The 16,246-nt window shown below is 35.6% G+C and overlaps 1 protein-coding gene across 1 annotated transcript in view; it reads right to left on the bottom strand.

Moving 5' to 3' along the window:
• Positions 1-16,246, bottom strand: part of PAWR (pro-apoptotic WT1 regulator) — a 97,997-nt gene that overhangs the window by 34,884 nt on the left and 46,867 nt on the right. The window contains exon 2 of the mRNA XM_059081653.2: positions 339-470. Within this exon, the coding sequence (XP_058937636.1) occupies positions 339-470 (132 nt within the window). The remainder of the gene's footprint in view (positions 1-338; positions 471-16,246) is intronic.

Here is a 16,246-nt window from a genome sequence, read left to right on the forward strand (position 1 = left end):
TAATGCAAATATCAGCCTAGAACAGAACTCTCCACTCACTTAAACTCACTAATCCTTACTTTTTTAAGAGCAAACGGGTAATTATTTTTCCTGCTTACTTTTACAATGGATACTGTTTAAACCTGCTTAGTCAGTAAATATCCATTGATCAGGAACTAAAGACCAAACACTGCTTACATCAAAAAGTATTTAGATATAATGAAAATCACTGGTTAAATCCACTGAAAGTACTTAAATGGAGTTGATGCAACCAAAATGAAACTGGAAAAATTATTAACAGTAACTTAAAAATTATTGTTAAAATAGCTAGTGACATTCTAGAATTTTTAAATACTCACTTGTAACAGATAGGAACTTCCTGTATCTAATAAGCTTACAGCCTCATTTTGCATCGTGTTCTGTTGTGTAATTGCATCTTCTCGTTTCCGCTCTTTCTGCCCAGCTTCATCATCTTCATATTCATCTAAGCACTGAAAGGAAGAATAGTTTCCATTTTACTTCTATATAATATTAATAAAATGTTTTGATAGTACGTGAAGACACATTTGATAGCATTAAGAAATACTAAGCATTCAGAAACTACACAATAAACGTGTTCCTTTCAACAATTGGTATATTTAATTCCTATAAACTAAATTATCTGCTTAAAATCCAAACCTCCACATTCACACCCTTGTCAACATCTTTCTAGGCTCTAGGCTCTAACTACCAGTGACAAGATTTGCTTAAAGGTAGGGTTCACTCTTTCTTCATCATTCAATCTTCAAGTAAATGGACTACCTTAAAGCACTTTTGGGAAGGTAACAAAAGATACACCACACAGACATGGAATGTAGAGTCTATCGGGAAGTGGTGTGTGTGTGTGTGTGTGTGTGTGTGTGTGTGTGTGTGTGTGTGTGTGTGTGTGTACATGTGCAGATAACGTAATGTCAAAGGCCATTTTCTACCTTAGTAGCCTATGAGTATCTTCACCTAGGGAGTAAGTCTTCTACAAACACTCTGTAGAAGAATTTACAATTTTTAAAATGTGTTTAATTTGGAAGTACAGATATATGAAAAAAGAGAATTTCAGATGATGGGAAGAGCATATGGAAAAGCTTACATGACAGGGTGCTGTTTAAAAAACCGAATCACCACCTGTGTTATCTATCTAGATTTTTTACATTAATAAAAAAAACAAAACCAACAACCCATAAACAGAAACTAAACTCTATCCATTACACCCACTGTGAAATAGGTCATCTGTTCCTTGTAACTGAACACATTCTTAACCAATACACTGCCTGTGTGTGTTTGTGAACACTAAGACACTGACCAAAGCACAGAATAGCAGGAAAGACAATAGTATTTACAAATTGTGCAAACAGAAAAGAAAGGCTGAAGCCACTGTGCAAACCAAGAAGGATCACTGGAGCATCTGAAATAGGAGAACACAGAAAATAAGTAGCACATTCAAAGACTCAAGGTCCATAGCGGGGCGGGGGGGGGGGGGTGCGGGTATGGAAGAAAGCATCTGTCTGAGATGGAGTCTTAAATCAGGATGATGTGGAGGGAAAGCTGGGGGACAGAATGAAAGGGATGAATTAAAGAAACAAGTAGGCTGAGATTCCAGAGAATGTTTAGGGTCTCTCCTGTAATGCAACTAACTGTGTACAGGTGTCATCTAGCCCTCTTCTCACCCTGTGGGAACTGGGGCTTAGGTAACTGGTACAAGAAAAATGATAACACTGTGGCTACTGCTATTGCTGTGAGTAACAAACTGTTCTCTACTCCCAGGAGACTAGTGTCTTCTGCCAGGATCCATGAAACCATAGCAGGCTAACTCGTTAGCTTGTAAGCAGGGTAAGATCTCAGATCCTTCAAAGTCCTTGACAGAGGTGAGTACTGGAAAGGCATATGCTCTGATCACAAAGAAATACAGATAATAAATAGCCTAAGAAGTCTGGACTTTTCATTACATAACAGTGAAACATGTTACAGTGCTACAATTCCCTGGAATATAAGTAAAACATGATCGAAACTGATTTGGGGAAAAGAACCTGTATACAGCAATTCAGAGTTCTGATTAACAGGGACCAAAAGTGGAGAGACTAAACAACATAGTTGGCAATGGGATCCTATGAAAAATGATATATCTGGGAATTCCCTGGCGGTCCAGTGGTTAGGACTCAGCACGTTCACTGCCGAGGCCCAGGTTTGATCCCTGGTCAGGGAACTAAGATCCCTCAAGCCTCTCAGCATGGCCAAAAAAAAGATGTATCTTAGGTGGAAACAGAATCAATAAAAGGAATCTAGTAAAGGGTACCAAAGTTTAAGAAATTAGTCCTGATTAGAAAATGAATCTCTCTTAGGACTTTTAAAAAGACTTTCTCAAACCAATAGACAGTATTGTGTTTTATGCCAAAATATCAACAAAATTTAAAAGCAAAGCCAGACTTAAGACACTGATGTCCACTATCAACAGGGTTGTTAACATCACTCTGCAAGTACTATTTGGTGAAACTAGGGAAGAAGAATAAGAAATTTCAGCATCAGAAAGGCATATTTTCATCATTTCAAATGATACAATTTTGTCAAAAATATTTTAGAATTACTACAGTTCCTTAAGATGGTTTTTCATTAAGCACACAAAAATAAATAGCTTCTCAGAGTAACATCAATGGCTAGTTAGATTATATAATTTTAATAGTAACCATAAAAATAAACTAAAAAAAATTTATGAAAAAACTATAAAACTTTACTGAGTGGTATAAATTAAGATCTCTTCTTAAGAAAAAAACTAATACTGAAGCTGTCAATAATCTGTAAATCAATTCATAAGTTGAATTTATTTGGAAAGTAAGGGTGGATCATCTGAATGCATAATTACATAAGACATCCAGAAAAATTACTTTTTAAAGAGTTATGACAGAACGCTCGCTCTAACTAACATTAAAATGTATAAAACCACAACACCAAAAACTATGTGATAAAGATACTAGAACAGAAAAGAGAATGCAGTACAGAAATTCTTCAATACATAGTACTGAGACAAGAAGGTCAGCAAGACTGTAAGATCTAGAAAGAATAAAAAGTGGTCACATCTAGCCTTCTACTCTGTGAAAGCAATCATTCTCTGGTACTTGGGCTGTAAAAATCCCTGACCATAGGATCAAATGTCAGTAGCATGAATTCTTAAATCATAGAGTAATATAGACTCACCAGCATTAAAAGAAAGCAGAAAAAATAAACTTCAATAAATGTTTGTTTGATAAATGAGTTACCAAGATGAGACAAATCAGGGAGATGGACTGTTGCACCCCAAGTTAAAATTCTGAATGTTCTTTTTCTTGGCAACACTCTTACCCACTGACCTGGGAACTGATTTATCACACATACTATCTCCGTGGAGAGTGTGTACATCTTACTTTCCAGGAAGCTTTTAAAATAGGGATTACTTGATGAATCACAATTTCCCTCCCAAGTTCTTCTAGAAACTAGTATAGTTCTTTTAGCAACAAGCATCTTACAAATTCCTTAAACTATCTTACTTAACGGGGGATAAGTACACCTGGAGGAACAATTTGGTCAAAACGGTGAGAAATAGGAAAAGACTGAAAGCAAAAAGGAACTGAGTTAGTGGACAAAGGTGGGTAAAGACATGTTCTACTTCTATTTCTTGCAAAGATCAATAATTTTCTAAGCACAGAAGCTGGCTGGTATCCTTAAGGGAGAGAGAGTTGGGAAAAAGATGAGAGGAAAATAGCTACTGATTTTATAGTATACTTACAACAATAATATGGGACTGAATCTCCTACCTCTCTTCTCAGCTCTTATTTATAGATAAATGTAAACATGTAAAAGTTATTCTCTCCTTTCACACAGATTAGAGAGGAAGTTGCATAGCAACTGAGTTAACAATTATTTGAAACAAACCAAAAAGTCAGATTTTATGAAATGATAATAATAAGCATCACTAATTCTCATCAAGCTCTTTGCTCTTACCAAAGGTACATTTAGAGTGTTAATATTTTAGCAAATAAAACCTCAGAACAAAAAAGGAAATGTATTATTTTCATTGCTAATAACAAAGTATCAACACTGAAAAAAAAGAAGCTACTTTGAATAATTTTTTATAACATGTACGATTATTGCTCATATCTGACAAAGTAACCAAATAAAAAGAAAACGGATTTTTTGTTAAGTCCTATTACTTAGGATTCAAAAAACTGTACTTCATAGGAGCACAACAGAAAGTTCAGAATTAGATCTAAATAGACAAATTGTGTTTACAATAAAAGTAGAAACTCTTACTGGTGGGAAAGAATGGGCTTTTTTAAAAACACATGGTTTGTGGATAACTGGATCACTATATATTTTTTTAATGTGAAATTGGATTTATTCCACATACTAGGATAAATTCCAGTGTATCATTAAATATGAGCAAAAATTTGAACACTCTGCTGAAGAAAATATAGGGGTGACAAATAAATACATGAATAAAAGGCTCAATATCAGTACTTATTAGGGAAATGCAAATGAAAACCACAATGAGCTATTACTACATACCTACTGGAATAGTAAAATTAAATACCGACTAAAATTAAAGTGTTAATGAGGATTTGAAACAACTGAATGTCTCCTATATTGCTGGTAGGAACTAACAGTGGCATAGTCATACAGGGAAAAGTTTCTTATAAATGTAAATATACACTTACCATATGACCCAGCAATTCTACTCCTAGTTAGTTACCAAGAGAAATGAAAACATATTCTCTCAAAACTTACACAAAAACTTGAACAAAAAAAAAATCAGTTTTCATAATAGCCAAAAACTGGAAATAGTTCAAATATACATCAACTGGTGAACAGATAACCAAGGGTAGTACAGCCATGCAACAGAATATACTCAGTAACAAAAGAATTATGCTAAGACACCAGGAAATGAAGACTATATGCTGTGTGATTCAATTTCTGTAAAATTCTAGAGAAAGCAAAATCATAGTAACAGAAAGCAGATCAGTGGTTGTCAGAAGCTGTGCCTGAGTGGAGGGGGCTGACTAGAAAGGGGCAGAATGAATGATGGAAGTGTTCTACATCCTGATTCTCATGGTGGTTTGCCCAGTTGTGTATATTTGTCAAAATTCATCAAATCACACTCTTAAGACAGTAGCATATTATTATATGCAAAAGACATCTTAATAAATATGACTTAACAAAGAAAGAAATATCGTGGAGGTATTGAACAAATGAGTTTAAAAAAAAAACTGAACCTGATTAAGACTCTGATTAAGACTCTAGATCCAACTACCAATTAAAGGAAATAGAGGGAATAGAACAGTATATTAGACAACACCATGGAGATACAATCATGAAAATCCAGATTGTGGGAATATAAAAGACCACAGAGCAAACAGTCATCTGGGGCTACATAAGGTTTGTTGCTTCAAAAAAAAAAAAAAACACTTTAAAAACCATTCTCAGCTCTCCATCATATAGAAATAAGCCTCTGCTGATCCCTGTTATAACTATAAAATATAAATGGCCAGTTCCTACAACTAATAAATTATAAGAAGGGGAGAGAGAGGGAAAAGGAGAAGAGAGTCACAAATTTGAAACTCAAAGGACATATGAATGAATACCAAAATATTGACCTCATTTGCATCCTTACTCAAAGAAACTATTTTTTAAATAATCATTTAAGAGACAGTTTGAACAATGATGAAATTTGAAATTAAGTCTAAGGAGTTTCATGAGATTAAGGAACATTTTTTAGGTTTGATAGTGATATTTATTGTTCTTTTGTTTTAAAAAGGTTCCTTATATTTTAGAGTCATATGCTGAAATATTTATGAATAAAACAATAAGTCATCTGAGATTTGCTTGAAAATAACATAGGGATAGAACGGGTAGTGTGTGGCGGTATTGGTAAGACAAAACTGGTCAGGAGTTGATCACTGTTGAAGCTGAAGGATGTGGACATGGGGGACTTCACTGCACCATTCTCCTGACTTTTATATTTGACGAAAATTCTCACAATAAAGTTCTAAATGTAGCCATAAAATTTGTGCACTAAGTAACTAGAACTAGGTATCTTTCCTATGAAGCATAACATTTCTGCCTCTAGAGAACAAAATGGTGGAATATTATTTGAAAACTGTTTTCAAAGAAATGGTAATGTTTGCAATTTAATGTAGAGTGGGGAAAAATACTATGATGAATGATAAAAAGAAAAATACACATTATCTCCAGACTGATTTTTTTTTTAATTTATAACTGTCTGTAAGTTATGTTTTAGATTAAAAAAATATAAGAACTCAGATTTTGGAATCAGAGAGACCTAGATTCAAATCCCAGGTTGGTCACTTAAAATAGTAATAGCATCTACTAGTAACTGAATATTTTCTAGGTGTGTAGAGCACTGTTAAGCTCTAATATCTAGTATTTCAAATACAGGTAGTTTTCACAAAAACCTTAGGAGGTGGGTACTACTTTATATAAGAGGGATGTAAGGATTAGAATTAAGTAACAGGACACAAAGTTGTTGAGGGGTGCAGTCAGAACTCCAATCCAAGCAGCCTAACTACAAACCTCAACCTCAATTTTCCAACTACCAGTTGTAACTTATTCATCAGTCACGAAATCCATTTAGTGCTCTGCAACCCAGAGTTTATTTGAAGAAAAAGGGAAGGAACAGAACAGAAAATATCAGTGAGCACTTTTCTGTTAAACTTTGGTTTCACATTATCTCATGAGGGTCTTGGATCACTTTGCAGAACACAGAATCACTGGAAGTTACAGGGAAAAAAAGAGTGGTTATGAGTTGACTATTGTTGTAGCTGCATGACAGTTATATATAAGGGGAGTTCATTTACTCTGTATTAGTTCTGTGTACGTTAACATTTTTACTTTTTTTTTCCCCATTTTTAAAGGGATTTTTAGGAATTCTACCAGGTCTCATTTCCATGTTTATTTCAGTCACTGACAGCAGACCAAACTTCCCCAGGTCTCACCCATTCACTTGTACAGACTCTCTTTTCCATACCACTCTGTACATTCCCTAATCTGACCCAATCCTGTGACCTTCCTCTCCTTTCCAAATCATTCCTCTGTGCCCTCTGGAATTCCTGCTGATTAACATTTTGCTTTCCTCGGCTACAGGCTGAAACCTAGTTGGCTCCCTGAAAAAGCCCTTTCCCCTGTAGCTCACTCAACTGGAAGCTATTTGTTTTTGAAGTTCTTTCATACCTTTGGGCCTGGTGGTAGGATTAGTGTCCTCTCTGACTACCTCTCTGGAGCAAGTATCTCCTTTGGCCACAATGCTCTAGGCCAGTGATTCTTATTCAGTCAATACCACTCCCTACAAGGCATGGAATTTTGTGGTGGCATTTTTGGTCACATTGATGACTAAGAAATATTACTTGTTTATGGATCGGAAGCATGAAATGGATACCTTGCATTTGAAAAGTTAGTCCCTCTAAGATAGAACTGACCCACGTCCCATCCAAATGTAAAATGTAATACCAAAAAGTCATGCAGGTGAAAAATCTATTTATAATTATCTGAGCCTAAACACATTTTACGGGGCGGTGGTGTGGGGGGGCGGGGGGATGAGGGAGTGGAGGTTCCAGGGTTTTAAAATACATATGGATTTTTCCAGGAAGACAACTACCCTTTAAATCCAGAGAACATGATATTTCATTTGTTAGTAGTCTTATTTTTTTAAAGTTGCTCAACATTTTGGGAAAGGTCGCTGACAGCAAAACTATTTGTGGTATTTGACTCACTAATAAAGCACACTTTTATCAGTCGAAAAAAAGGTTTTTAATAATCAACATTTAATAAGTTCATAGACTAAAATAACTAAAGAGGATCCATTTCATGGCAGCTTTTCCCTATTAATTTGAAAAAGCAGAACTCCACAAAATTCAGGAATCCAGAAAAAGCAACCAACATACCATTTGCCTACTTTAAACACAACTTGTATTAACATTTTTAAATGCTTCTAATATATGGAGAAGAGCATATTCCATAGAACTTTTTACTTAATAAGAATTCTTGGACAGTAAGTAAGCTCAACAGACAATCATCACTCACAACTATTATTTATCTGAAACTATGCACAAAAAACTAAAGAAAATACAATTTTTAAAAATATTTCAAATGCATTAAAAATCGTTAAAATTAATTTTTAATAAAATAAATGCTGAAGCCAAGTTTTGACACTTTCATAACTAGAATAAATTGTGTGGTATACTATCTAGTTCTTGGAAGAGCTCAGCTAGAGATTGCTTCACATTCCTTTTTCTTTCTTCACATTTGTTCCCTCTTTCATAAGTGAGGAGTCTTACAAATGAATTAAACAATTCATTCATCTCCAAACACTATTAAAAATAGTTTATAAAATCCCTTTAAAAATACTAGTCCCCTTAATTTTCAGAATCCCTCCCCAAAAGTGTAATATCCTGTTCTTCTTCCCAGATGCCTCAGTCTCTGTAACCTATGAACACCTGATCTTAATATAAGGAATCCACAAAAATTCCTTAGGTATTTCAGTTTTTCAGTAAATTTTTGCAAAGTATAATTACTTCTCTATAAAACTCTAACACTAGGGAATAGCACAAAATTTTCAACATATGAATCAGAATGAGGAACAGAATTACAATAGAACTAAACAGCCAAGTACATTTAATTGTATTTATGTACAATAAATCATATAAATGTGGCTCTAAAAGCATGCTGATTTCCCTTTGCATTTTAAGCAATCTTAACAAGGCTTTTAGGGAAGAGAAAAAAAACTATACAGCTCCAGGAGAGGGAAAAAAGTCTGTATTTGGGATCACGCAGTTACAAACCATGAATGCGGATAAGTGCCTGTACTTTCCAAAATGAAAAGTTACTATGTCCGTGAAAGGTATTAGGGGAGTTAAGCTAGATTCCACTCGTTTTCTTCAGAGAGACCATGCCATCCTATCAGTACGACTGCTGCTTTGTCTGCCTCCCCCTCTGTTAATACCCCTTTTCATCCTCCATTAGTCCTTTATCTAGCATATACCACTCTGTCATCATTCAACCTCTGCCAAGCTATTCCTTACCTTCCCTCCCTGTTCCTAAGCCAAGAGGTTTCTTTTGAAATGGTTAAACAAAAGGAACTTTACAACATAACAAAAAGAAGAGTAAGATCAAATTAATAAGCATCTTTATGTGAAAAGAACTGAGCAAAATAAACAAATGACTGCTCTTCTCTCATTAGATAGTTGAAAAAGCCACATAGATAACACAATGCTTAAAAACTGGTACACACACACATACACACACACACACAGCCTTAAGCTAGAAAGTTTGGGAACTAAGTGGGATAAATTAAAATGTATGGGGCTTCCCTGGTGGCGCAGTGGTTAAGAATCCGCCTGCCAATGCAGGGGACACGTGACACGTGTTCGAGCCCTGGTCTGGGAAGATCTCACAAGCTGCGGAGCAACTAAGCCCGTGCGCCACAACTACTGAAGCCTGCACTCTAGAGCCCGTGCTCCGCAACGAGAAAGCCACCGCAATGAGAAGCCCGTGCACCACAACAAAGAGTAGCCCCCGCTCTCAGCAACTATAGAAAACCTGCCTGCAGCAGCAAAGACCCAATGCAGCCAAAAATTAAATAAATGAATAAATAAAAAATTTTTTAAATAAAATAAAATGTATGAATTTTCCATACTAATTATTAAACATCCTGATTAACTTTGTAAATTAGCAATGAATTTCATCTATCATACTGAATTAGGCTTTCTAACAACTTTCTAATATACTGATACTAATATAAGTACTTTGATTTCATGGATTTAAAAGCTGAGTTTGCACGAAGGTTAGCATTTTAGACAAAAATGAAATCTTACCTGTAAAGAATCTGAAAATATAACACTCCAAAAAACAGGAAATGAAAACAATTTCATCCTTCCACAATTTTAAAGTACCTTCCCCACCTTAAATTCTACACCAATACTATCAGATATGACTCAGCCATGGACAATCCAACCATACTACCTCGTGCTGGGATCCCATCAGATCTCAGGGCTAAGCAGTGTCAAGTTCTCTAAAGAGCAACAATATTCATGATTAAAGAGGCAGGCAGCATTCTCACTTTCAGCAATCTCTACAAATAATAATAACAACAATAACTTAAAAACTATAGTTGGGTACTTTTTATTTAAACAGAAAATGAGATTTTCCTAATTACAAAACTAATGTACATTACAAGAAAACTTTTAAAATAGAGAAAAGAAGAAATTAAAAATCATCCTTTATCTTAAAATAAACAGCTGTCATCATTTTGGTACAAATCATTCTAGTAGAACTTTTTCTTTCTTTTTTTTAAAATCCATATAATTGTAGGCATCCTGTTTTGAGATCTATTTATATGGTCTCTTCATTTTCAACAAAAATTTTTGTAGTTGCATAGCATGATATTAGATTTGTTTAATCAGATCTATGTTGTAGGACATATAAGCTAAATAGCCTTTCATATAAATTTGTGTGCCTATCTCTAATTTTTATGGCTCTATAAACATGCTGCCAAATTTTCCTCCAAGAAGGTTAATGTTGTCTCACCCTTATTATTATTGTTTTAACTCTCTCTGAACATATTAGGCAAATAATGGTTTCACTGAATCCTAGGTGAGCAGGATGAACTTGTGCTCTTTTTATTGGCTTTATGTATTTCTTTATGTATCTTCACTTTCTTCACTGATATCCTCTCTCAATTTTTATACTGGTTTATTCATTTCCTTAGTATTTCCAAAAGCTCTTCATATAATAAGATGGTAACCTTTATTGTCAATATTTTTTCTAGCTCACCTTTTAATTCTGTTTAAGTTTTCCTTCTGAGATTTCCTCCCTGTGGTTTTATGTTAAGAAAATGTTTTTCTTACTTTAAGATCTAATAAACAAGGACTTCCCTGGTGGCCCAGCGGTTAAGACTCTGCACTTCCACTGCAGGAGGCACATGTTCGATCCCTGGTTGGGAAACTAAGATCCCACATGCTGCTCGGTGCAGCCAAAAAAAAAAGTCCATGAATTCCAAAGTTCATGAATTCCGGAATTCGTGGATATTCCTATTTTTTAAAAATCTAATAAACACACATACTTTCTAACTTTTACCATCTCACTTTTTAAAACTTTTTAACTCATCTCATATTTAATTTCTTGTATAGGGAGTGAGTTTGGTATCTAATAATTTTTTTAGGGTAAGCCATTGTTCTAGCCGCAGAAATGGACTAACCCAGAACTACAACACTGGTGGGAGGCTGTATGAGTAACAGCCCTGGGAGGAGCTCAGCACCCCCTCCAGGTTCACACCTAGGGGCTCTTAAGCAACCCCAATCTCCTCACCACTGATTCAAAATGCCATCTTTATATTTTTATGTATGGCTCTGTTTTAGCTTTCTATTCTGTTCCATTGATCTATTTATATTAATGCCCCAATCATATTATTTTTATCATTAAAAGTTAATAGTATCTAGTAGTATCTAACAGTTTCCTTCATTATTATTCATTATTCAACTTTCTTGGCCATTCCCAGATGACAAATTCTCCTGGTACAATGGAATAATTATTTCAATACATTTGAATTAATGCATAAATTATTTAGAGAAGACTACTGACAACATTAATTAGCTGTGTGATCTTGTAAAATGGGAACAGCAGTACCCACATAACAGGGTTGTGCAATAACTTAGAACTAAGGAAATGAAAGTAGATATGGACTGTGGACAGACATAGCAAACAGCAGTGGAATCTGAATGGACTGAGAGAGTCAAAAGCAGTAAGTAGCAGTAACAAGATGACTCCTAGTTTTCTAGTTCATGGTATCATTCTTGCACGCAGATAATTTAAAGAGAGGAGAAACAATGAGGTGTTTGGTGTTGAGTATTTGAAATATTTGTGTGATATAAACAAATAATTCAAGGAAAGGAAGGACCAAGGTAGAGCTCAAAGGCTAAACCTTTTCCAGTAAAACTCTCAAGATGGCTCTAAATGTAGGTAAGTTAGACGACACAGGCAAACAAAAATTGAGAGAGTTCTGACAGAGGGTTCTCGAACTTCTCTGAGAAGTAACTGTGCTTTTCTGCTGACAAACATGGGTAAAAGTTTAGGATAAGGTAGTGGGGTGTAGGTTGATTAAAAGTTTAGAATACGTATTTGTAGGAAATATGAAACTGAGTGAAATAAAAGTATGTAAAGGATTTCCAGACAAGTACTGAGGGTCCAGCTCAGAAGGAAAACCCTAAGACTTCAAAATGGCACCAATCTCTAACATAAGTTGTTATTAATTTAAAGCTCATTACTGCTGTGAGCCCAACTCTAGTAGAGAAACTTATTCATAAATATTTTCAGCAAGTTGTCTAATTATTTTTGGAGTGAGTAAGGAGGAGGGTCTCCCCATACCCCTTAATTGTTCAAACAGATAACTCAGAAGCAAGTCTTGACCAGCGGGATATTAATTGTGCAATTATACTTGAACATAAAAACTTTGTTAATATCATTTTCCATCAATATCTGACTTTCCCCCCTGGATTTCTTTTTTTAAGTTACTAAACTTAGTAAGAAAGACTCCAGAACCACAATGATTTTAGATGAAAATTCTTTTTATGGTTTTATATTATACTTTCTTTTATGATCTACAACCCAGGTCTCAACCTAATTATATTTGTTTTAATGCTTAGCAATCCCAAGTACTAGGCTTGGGTATTTACAACATAAAAATTCCTCAACATGAGTCACACAAACAATGCTAGGGAAACAAACTAGGCACTAGTGTAAGGAAAGAGACTATCTTCAGAAGGAACTACCAAAAGAGACATATATGTAAAATATATTCTATCTTAGATGTATCAATGATGGCTCTTAAATAAGCATAGTGCTGAGGTTGGAAAAATAAACATCACACTCCTAAGCTTAACGGCTCACAAATTATTGATTATACTCCTAGAGACTCAATGAGTAATCAAAGAAAACAACCCAGGGCTTCCCTGGTGGCTCAGTGGTTAAGAATCCACCTGCCAATGCAGGGGACTCGGGTTTGAGCCCTGGTCCGGGAAGATCCCACATGCCACGGAGAAACTAAGCCTGTGTGCCACAACTACTGAGCCTGCGCTCTAGAGCCCGCAAGCCACAACAACTACTGAGCCCATGTGCCACAACTACTGAAGCCTGCGCACCTAGAGCCCGTGCTCCACAACAAGAGAAGCCACTGAAATGAGAAGCCCGTGCACCTCTACAAAGAGTAGCCCCCTCTCGCCACAACTAGAGAAAGCCCATGCACAGCAATGAAGACCCAATGCAGCCAAAAATAAATAAAATAAATTTTTTAAAAAACCCAAAATACCTATATTTAGCTTTCAACCATTATCAGATTTAAACAATCCAGTATTCACAGCCTTTCTTCAGCTATATCCAATGATGCAAATCTAATCCCATGATTGTTATCCTTCAACTCCCTAGATGTTTGGGCAATATATGTAACTGCTCTATGCTTCAGGGGTTTTTTTTAATCTGTAAAGTGGGGATGACAGCAATAATTATGTCCCATAAAATTTTAAGGATTAAAGGAAATCATGTATGCAAAAAGTTAAGAACAGTGATGCACACAGCAACTTAGTAAATGTTTTATTATCATAATTATAACTCCCATCAATGAACACTCAGATGTACAAGTAAACATGCTAATAATAACAACAGCTAACTTTTACCAGACACTTACAATGTACTAGGCATTATTCTAATAGTTTATTTGGATCATTTCATTTAATCCTCACAGGTAGGCACTAGTATAGATTCCTTTGGTCAATGCTGTTTCAACTGGAATCGCTTTCTCCTTACTCCTCTGTGCTAATCCAACCACAAGTATCCAATCCTTCCACTAGGCACTTTGTATTTGCTGAATATTTATTTATTGAATGAAACCTTGTCTGATTATTCCAAATGTAAAAAATCAGATTATAAATTCTCCATTTCTTAATTTTTAACTCATTCCAGTTCTTGATTACATACTAGATAGCACTGGTCCCTTTTCTTTCTTTTCCTTCCTTCCTTAATTATGGCTGCGTTGGGTCTTTGTTGCTGCTCGCAGGCTTTCACTAGTTGCAGCGAGCGGGGGCTATTCTTCGTTGCAGTGCATGGCCTTCTCCTTGCAGTGGCTTCTCTTCTTGTGGAGCACAGGCTCTAGGCACGTGGGCTCAGTAGTTGTGGCTCACAGGCTCAGTAGTTGTGGTGCACAGGCTTAGTTGCTCCGTAGCATGTGGGATCTTCCCGGACCGAGGCTCCAACCCATGCACCCTGCATTGGCAGATGGATTCTTAACCACTGCGCCACCAGGGAAGTCCCTGGTCCCTTCTTTTATGTTGCAAATTCTATCTACTTAATTAGGTTTCAGGGTTCCCAAAGGCAGAAACCTCATCCAGTATTATTCTGGATCCTTCAGTTTCTTGTCAGTAACATCTACACAATGTAAACTTAATAAACATAAATGCAAATTCCCTAATTTAATATTTCCTGACTGTCCTATAAAATTTTTAAATAATTTTAACAGCATATATATTATTCACTTTTATTCAAAAACATTCCTTCTGCTTAAAAAATACAGTTTGAAAAATCCTCATGTACACAGAAGTAACTTCTGGTAACTACCTCCCATTTTATCCCAGTCAATTTCATTATAGATTCTAACGAGAAATACAGGATTTTCAAGAACTCTCATACACAGCATACTTTAAGAAACACTATATAAATGCAGTAAAGCCTCGTTTCTTCAGCAATAAACAAGCAAAACTTCCCTCTTACATAATGAATGTGGATCACTCTCAGCCTCAAACCCCTCCCCTCAAAGAATGAAAAGCAGTGATTAATAAATTCAGAGGACCTGAAACTAAGTCAAGTCTAAAAGGATTGCAGGCAGAAGCCCTGAAACTTTGAAAATAAGTTATCTTACTAGTTTTTGTGGAAATGTTTATTTATAAAAACACTCAGAATTTCCTATAGTCAAACCACCTATTGAGATTTTAGGCAGCAGGGAGAGAGAAGATTATAGAACAGAAGCCAATCTACCACACACTGAGATTTCCCCAATGTAATACGCTTTTTCTGAGAATTCAGAAATATTTGGATAAACACAATGACAGAATAATTTGTATACATACTTGAACAAAAAGAATGATAGCACCGAATCCTTTGAAATGAGCAATTATCCTGGAATCTCTTTTATGCTTAGAGAAACAAAACCACCAAACAGCTTCTCTGTCTCCTTTCACCAATGGTCAGTAGTACTAAAAAGAAATAACTAAATAAGGAAAGGTTATAGGAAAAGGGATCCTAGAGAAGAATACGTGGAGACTCATAATTTTGCTAAGGTGTCTACTCGCACAGCTAAAGGTCTGTAGAGGTCCTATGGACGACATACCTTTCTGGTCTAGTGTCTGTAAACTTCATTTTCAGTCCTCTTTCCCCCTTAGGAACATTTGTCTAGCCCCTCTCAAGAAGCTTTACATTTGTGTTTAAATTTCCTTGTCCCCTATGTATATCCTCTCATCCCCCAGATAGTCAATCTGAAAGTAATTTAAACTTATCATACAAATCATTCATATTAATATATCCTTCCATTTTTAAGAACAGTTCCTCTCACAGAAAAATAAAAAGTTTTGTCTATATTAAAACAAAATTAAAACATCCTGAATGTAAGCTAGCACTTAACACAGAGGCTGGAACACTACCAGTACTTGAATATTAAATAAATGAATGAACAACTTAACAAGCAAACTAATTAATCTACTTGAGCATAGCATGCTCCACACCCAACAAGGGTCTTTCCTTAGCACTCCCTTAGTCTTAAATCTTTCACTTCTCTCCCATCCCTTGGCCCGAGAATCAAGGACTCAGTTCAATTATATGCTGTACCTTCTCCCTTTATCCCAGGCTTCCAATCACAAAATAAGCCAAGTAAGCAATCCAACCTGTACGACCAAGAAATTCCAACTTCTCAAGCTCTTTAGTATTTTGGGTACACACATTTTGGGTATGAAGAAGAGAAAGGAACTAGGGGAGAAATGATCAGCTGGGAGTACAGGAATGCAGCTTAAAGAAAATCAATCCTGGAATGGTTTGATGGGTGGGACTCTTGAATGAGAGCTTATAAGTATATGTGTATGTGCATCTAAGAGTGAGGTTAGGGGAAATAACTAAATTGTACTGGCAGTAGCTAGATAAAGAAAGTAAAAAGAGAACT

Source organism: Kogia breviceps, chromosome 12 (assembly GCF_026419965.1).
Source record: "Kogia breviceps isolate mKogBre1 chromosome 12, mKogBre1 haplotype 1, whole genome shotgun sequence".
Taxonomy (NCBI): Eukaryota; Metazoa; Chordata; class Mammalia; order Artiodactyla; family Physeteridae; genus Kogia; species Kogia breviceps.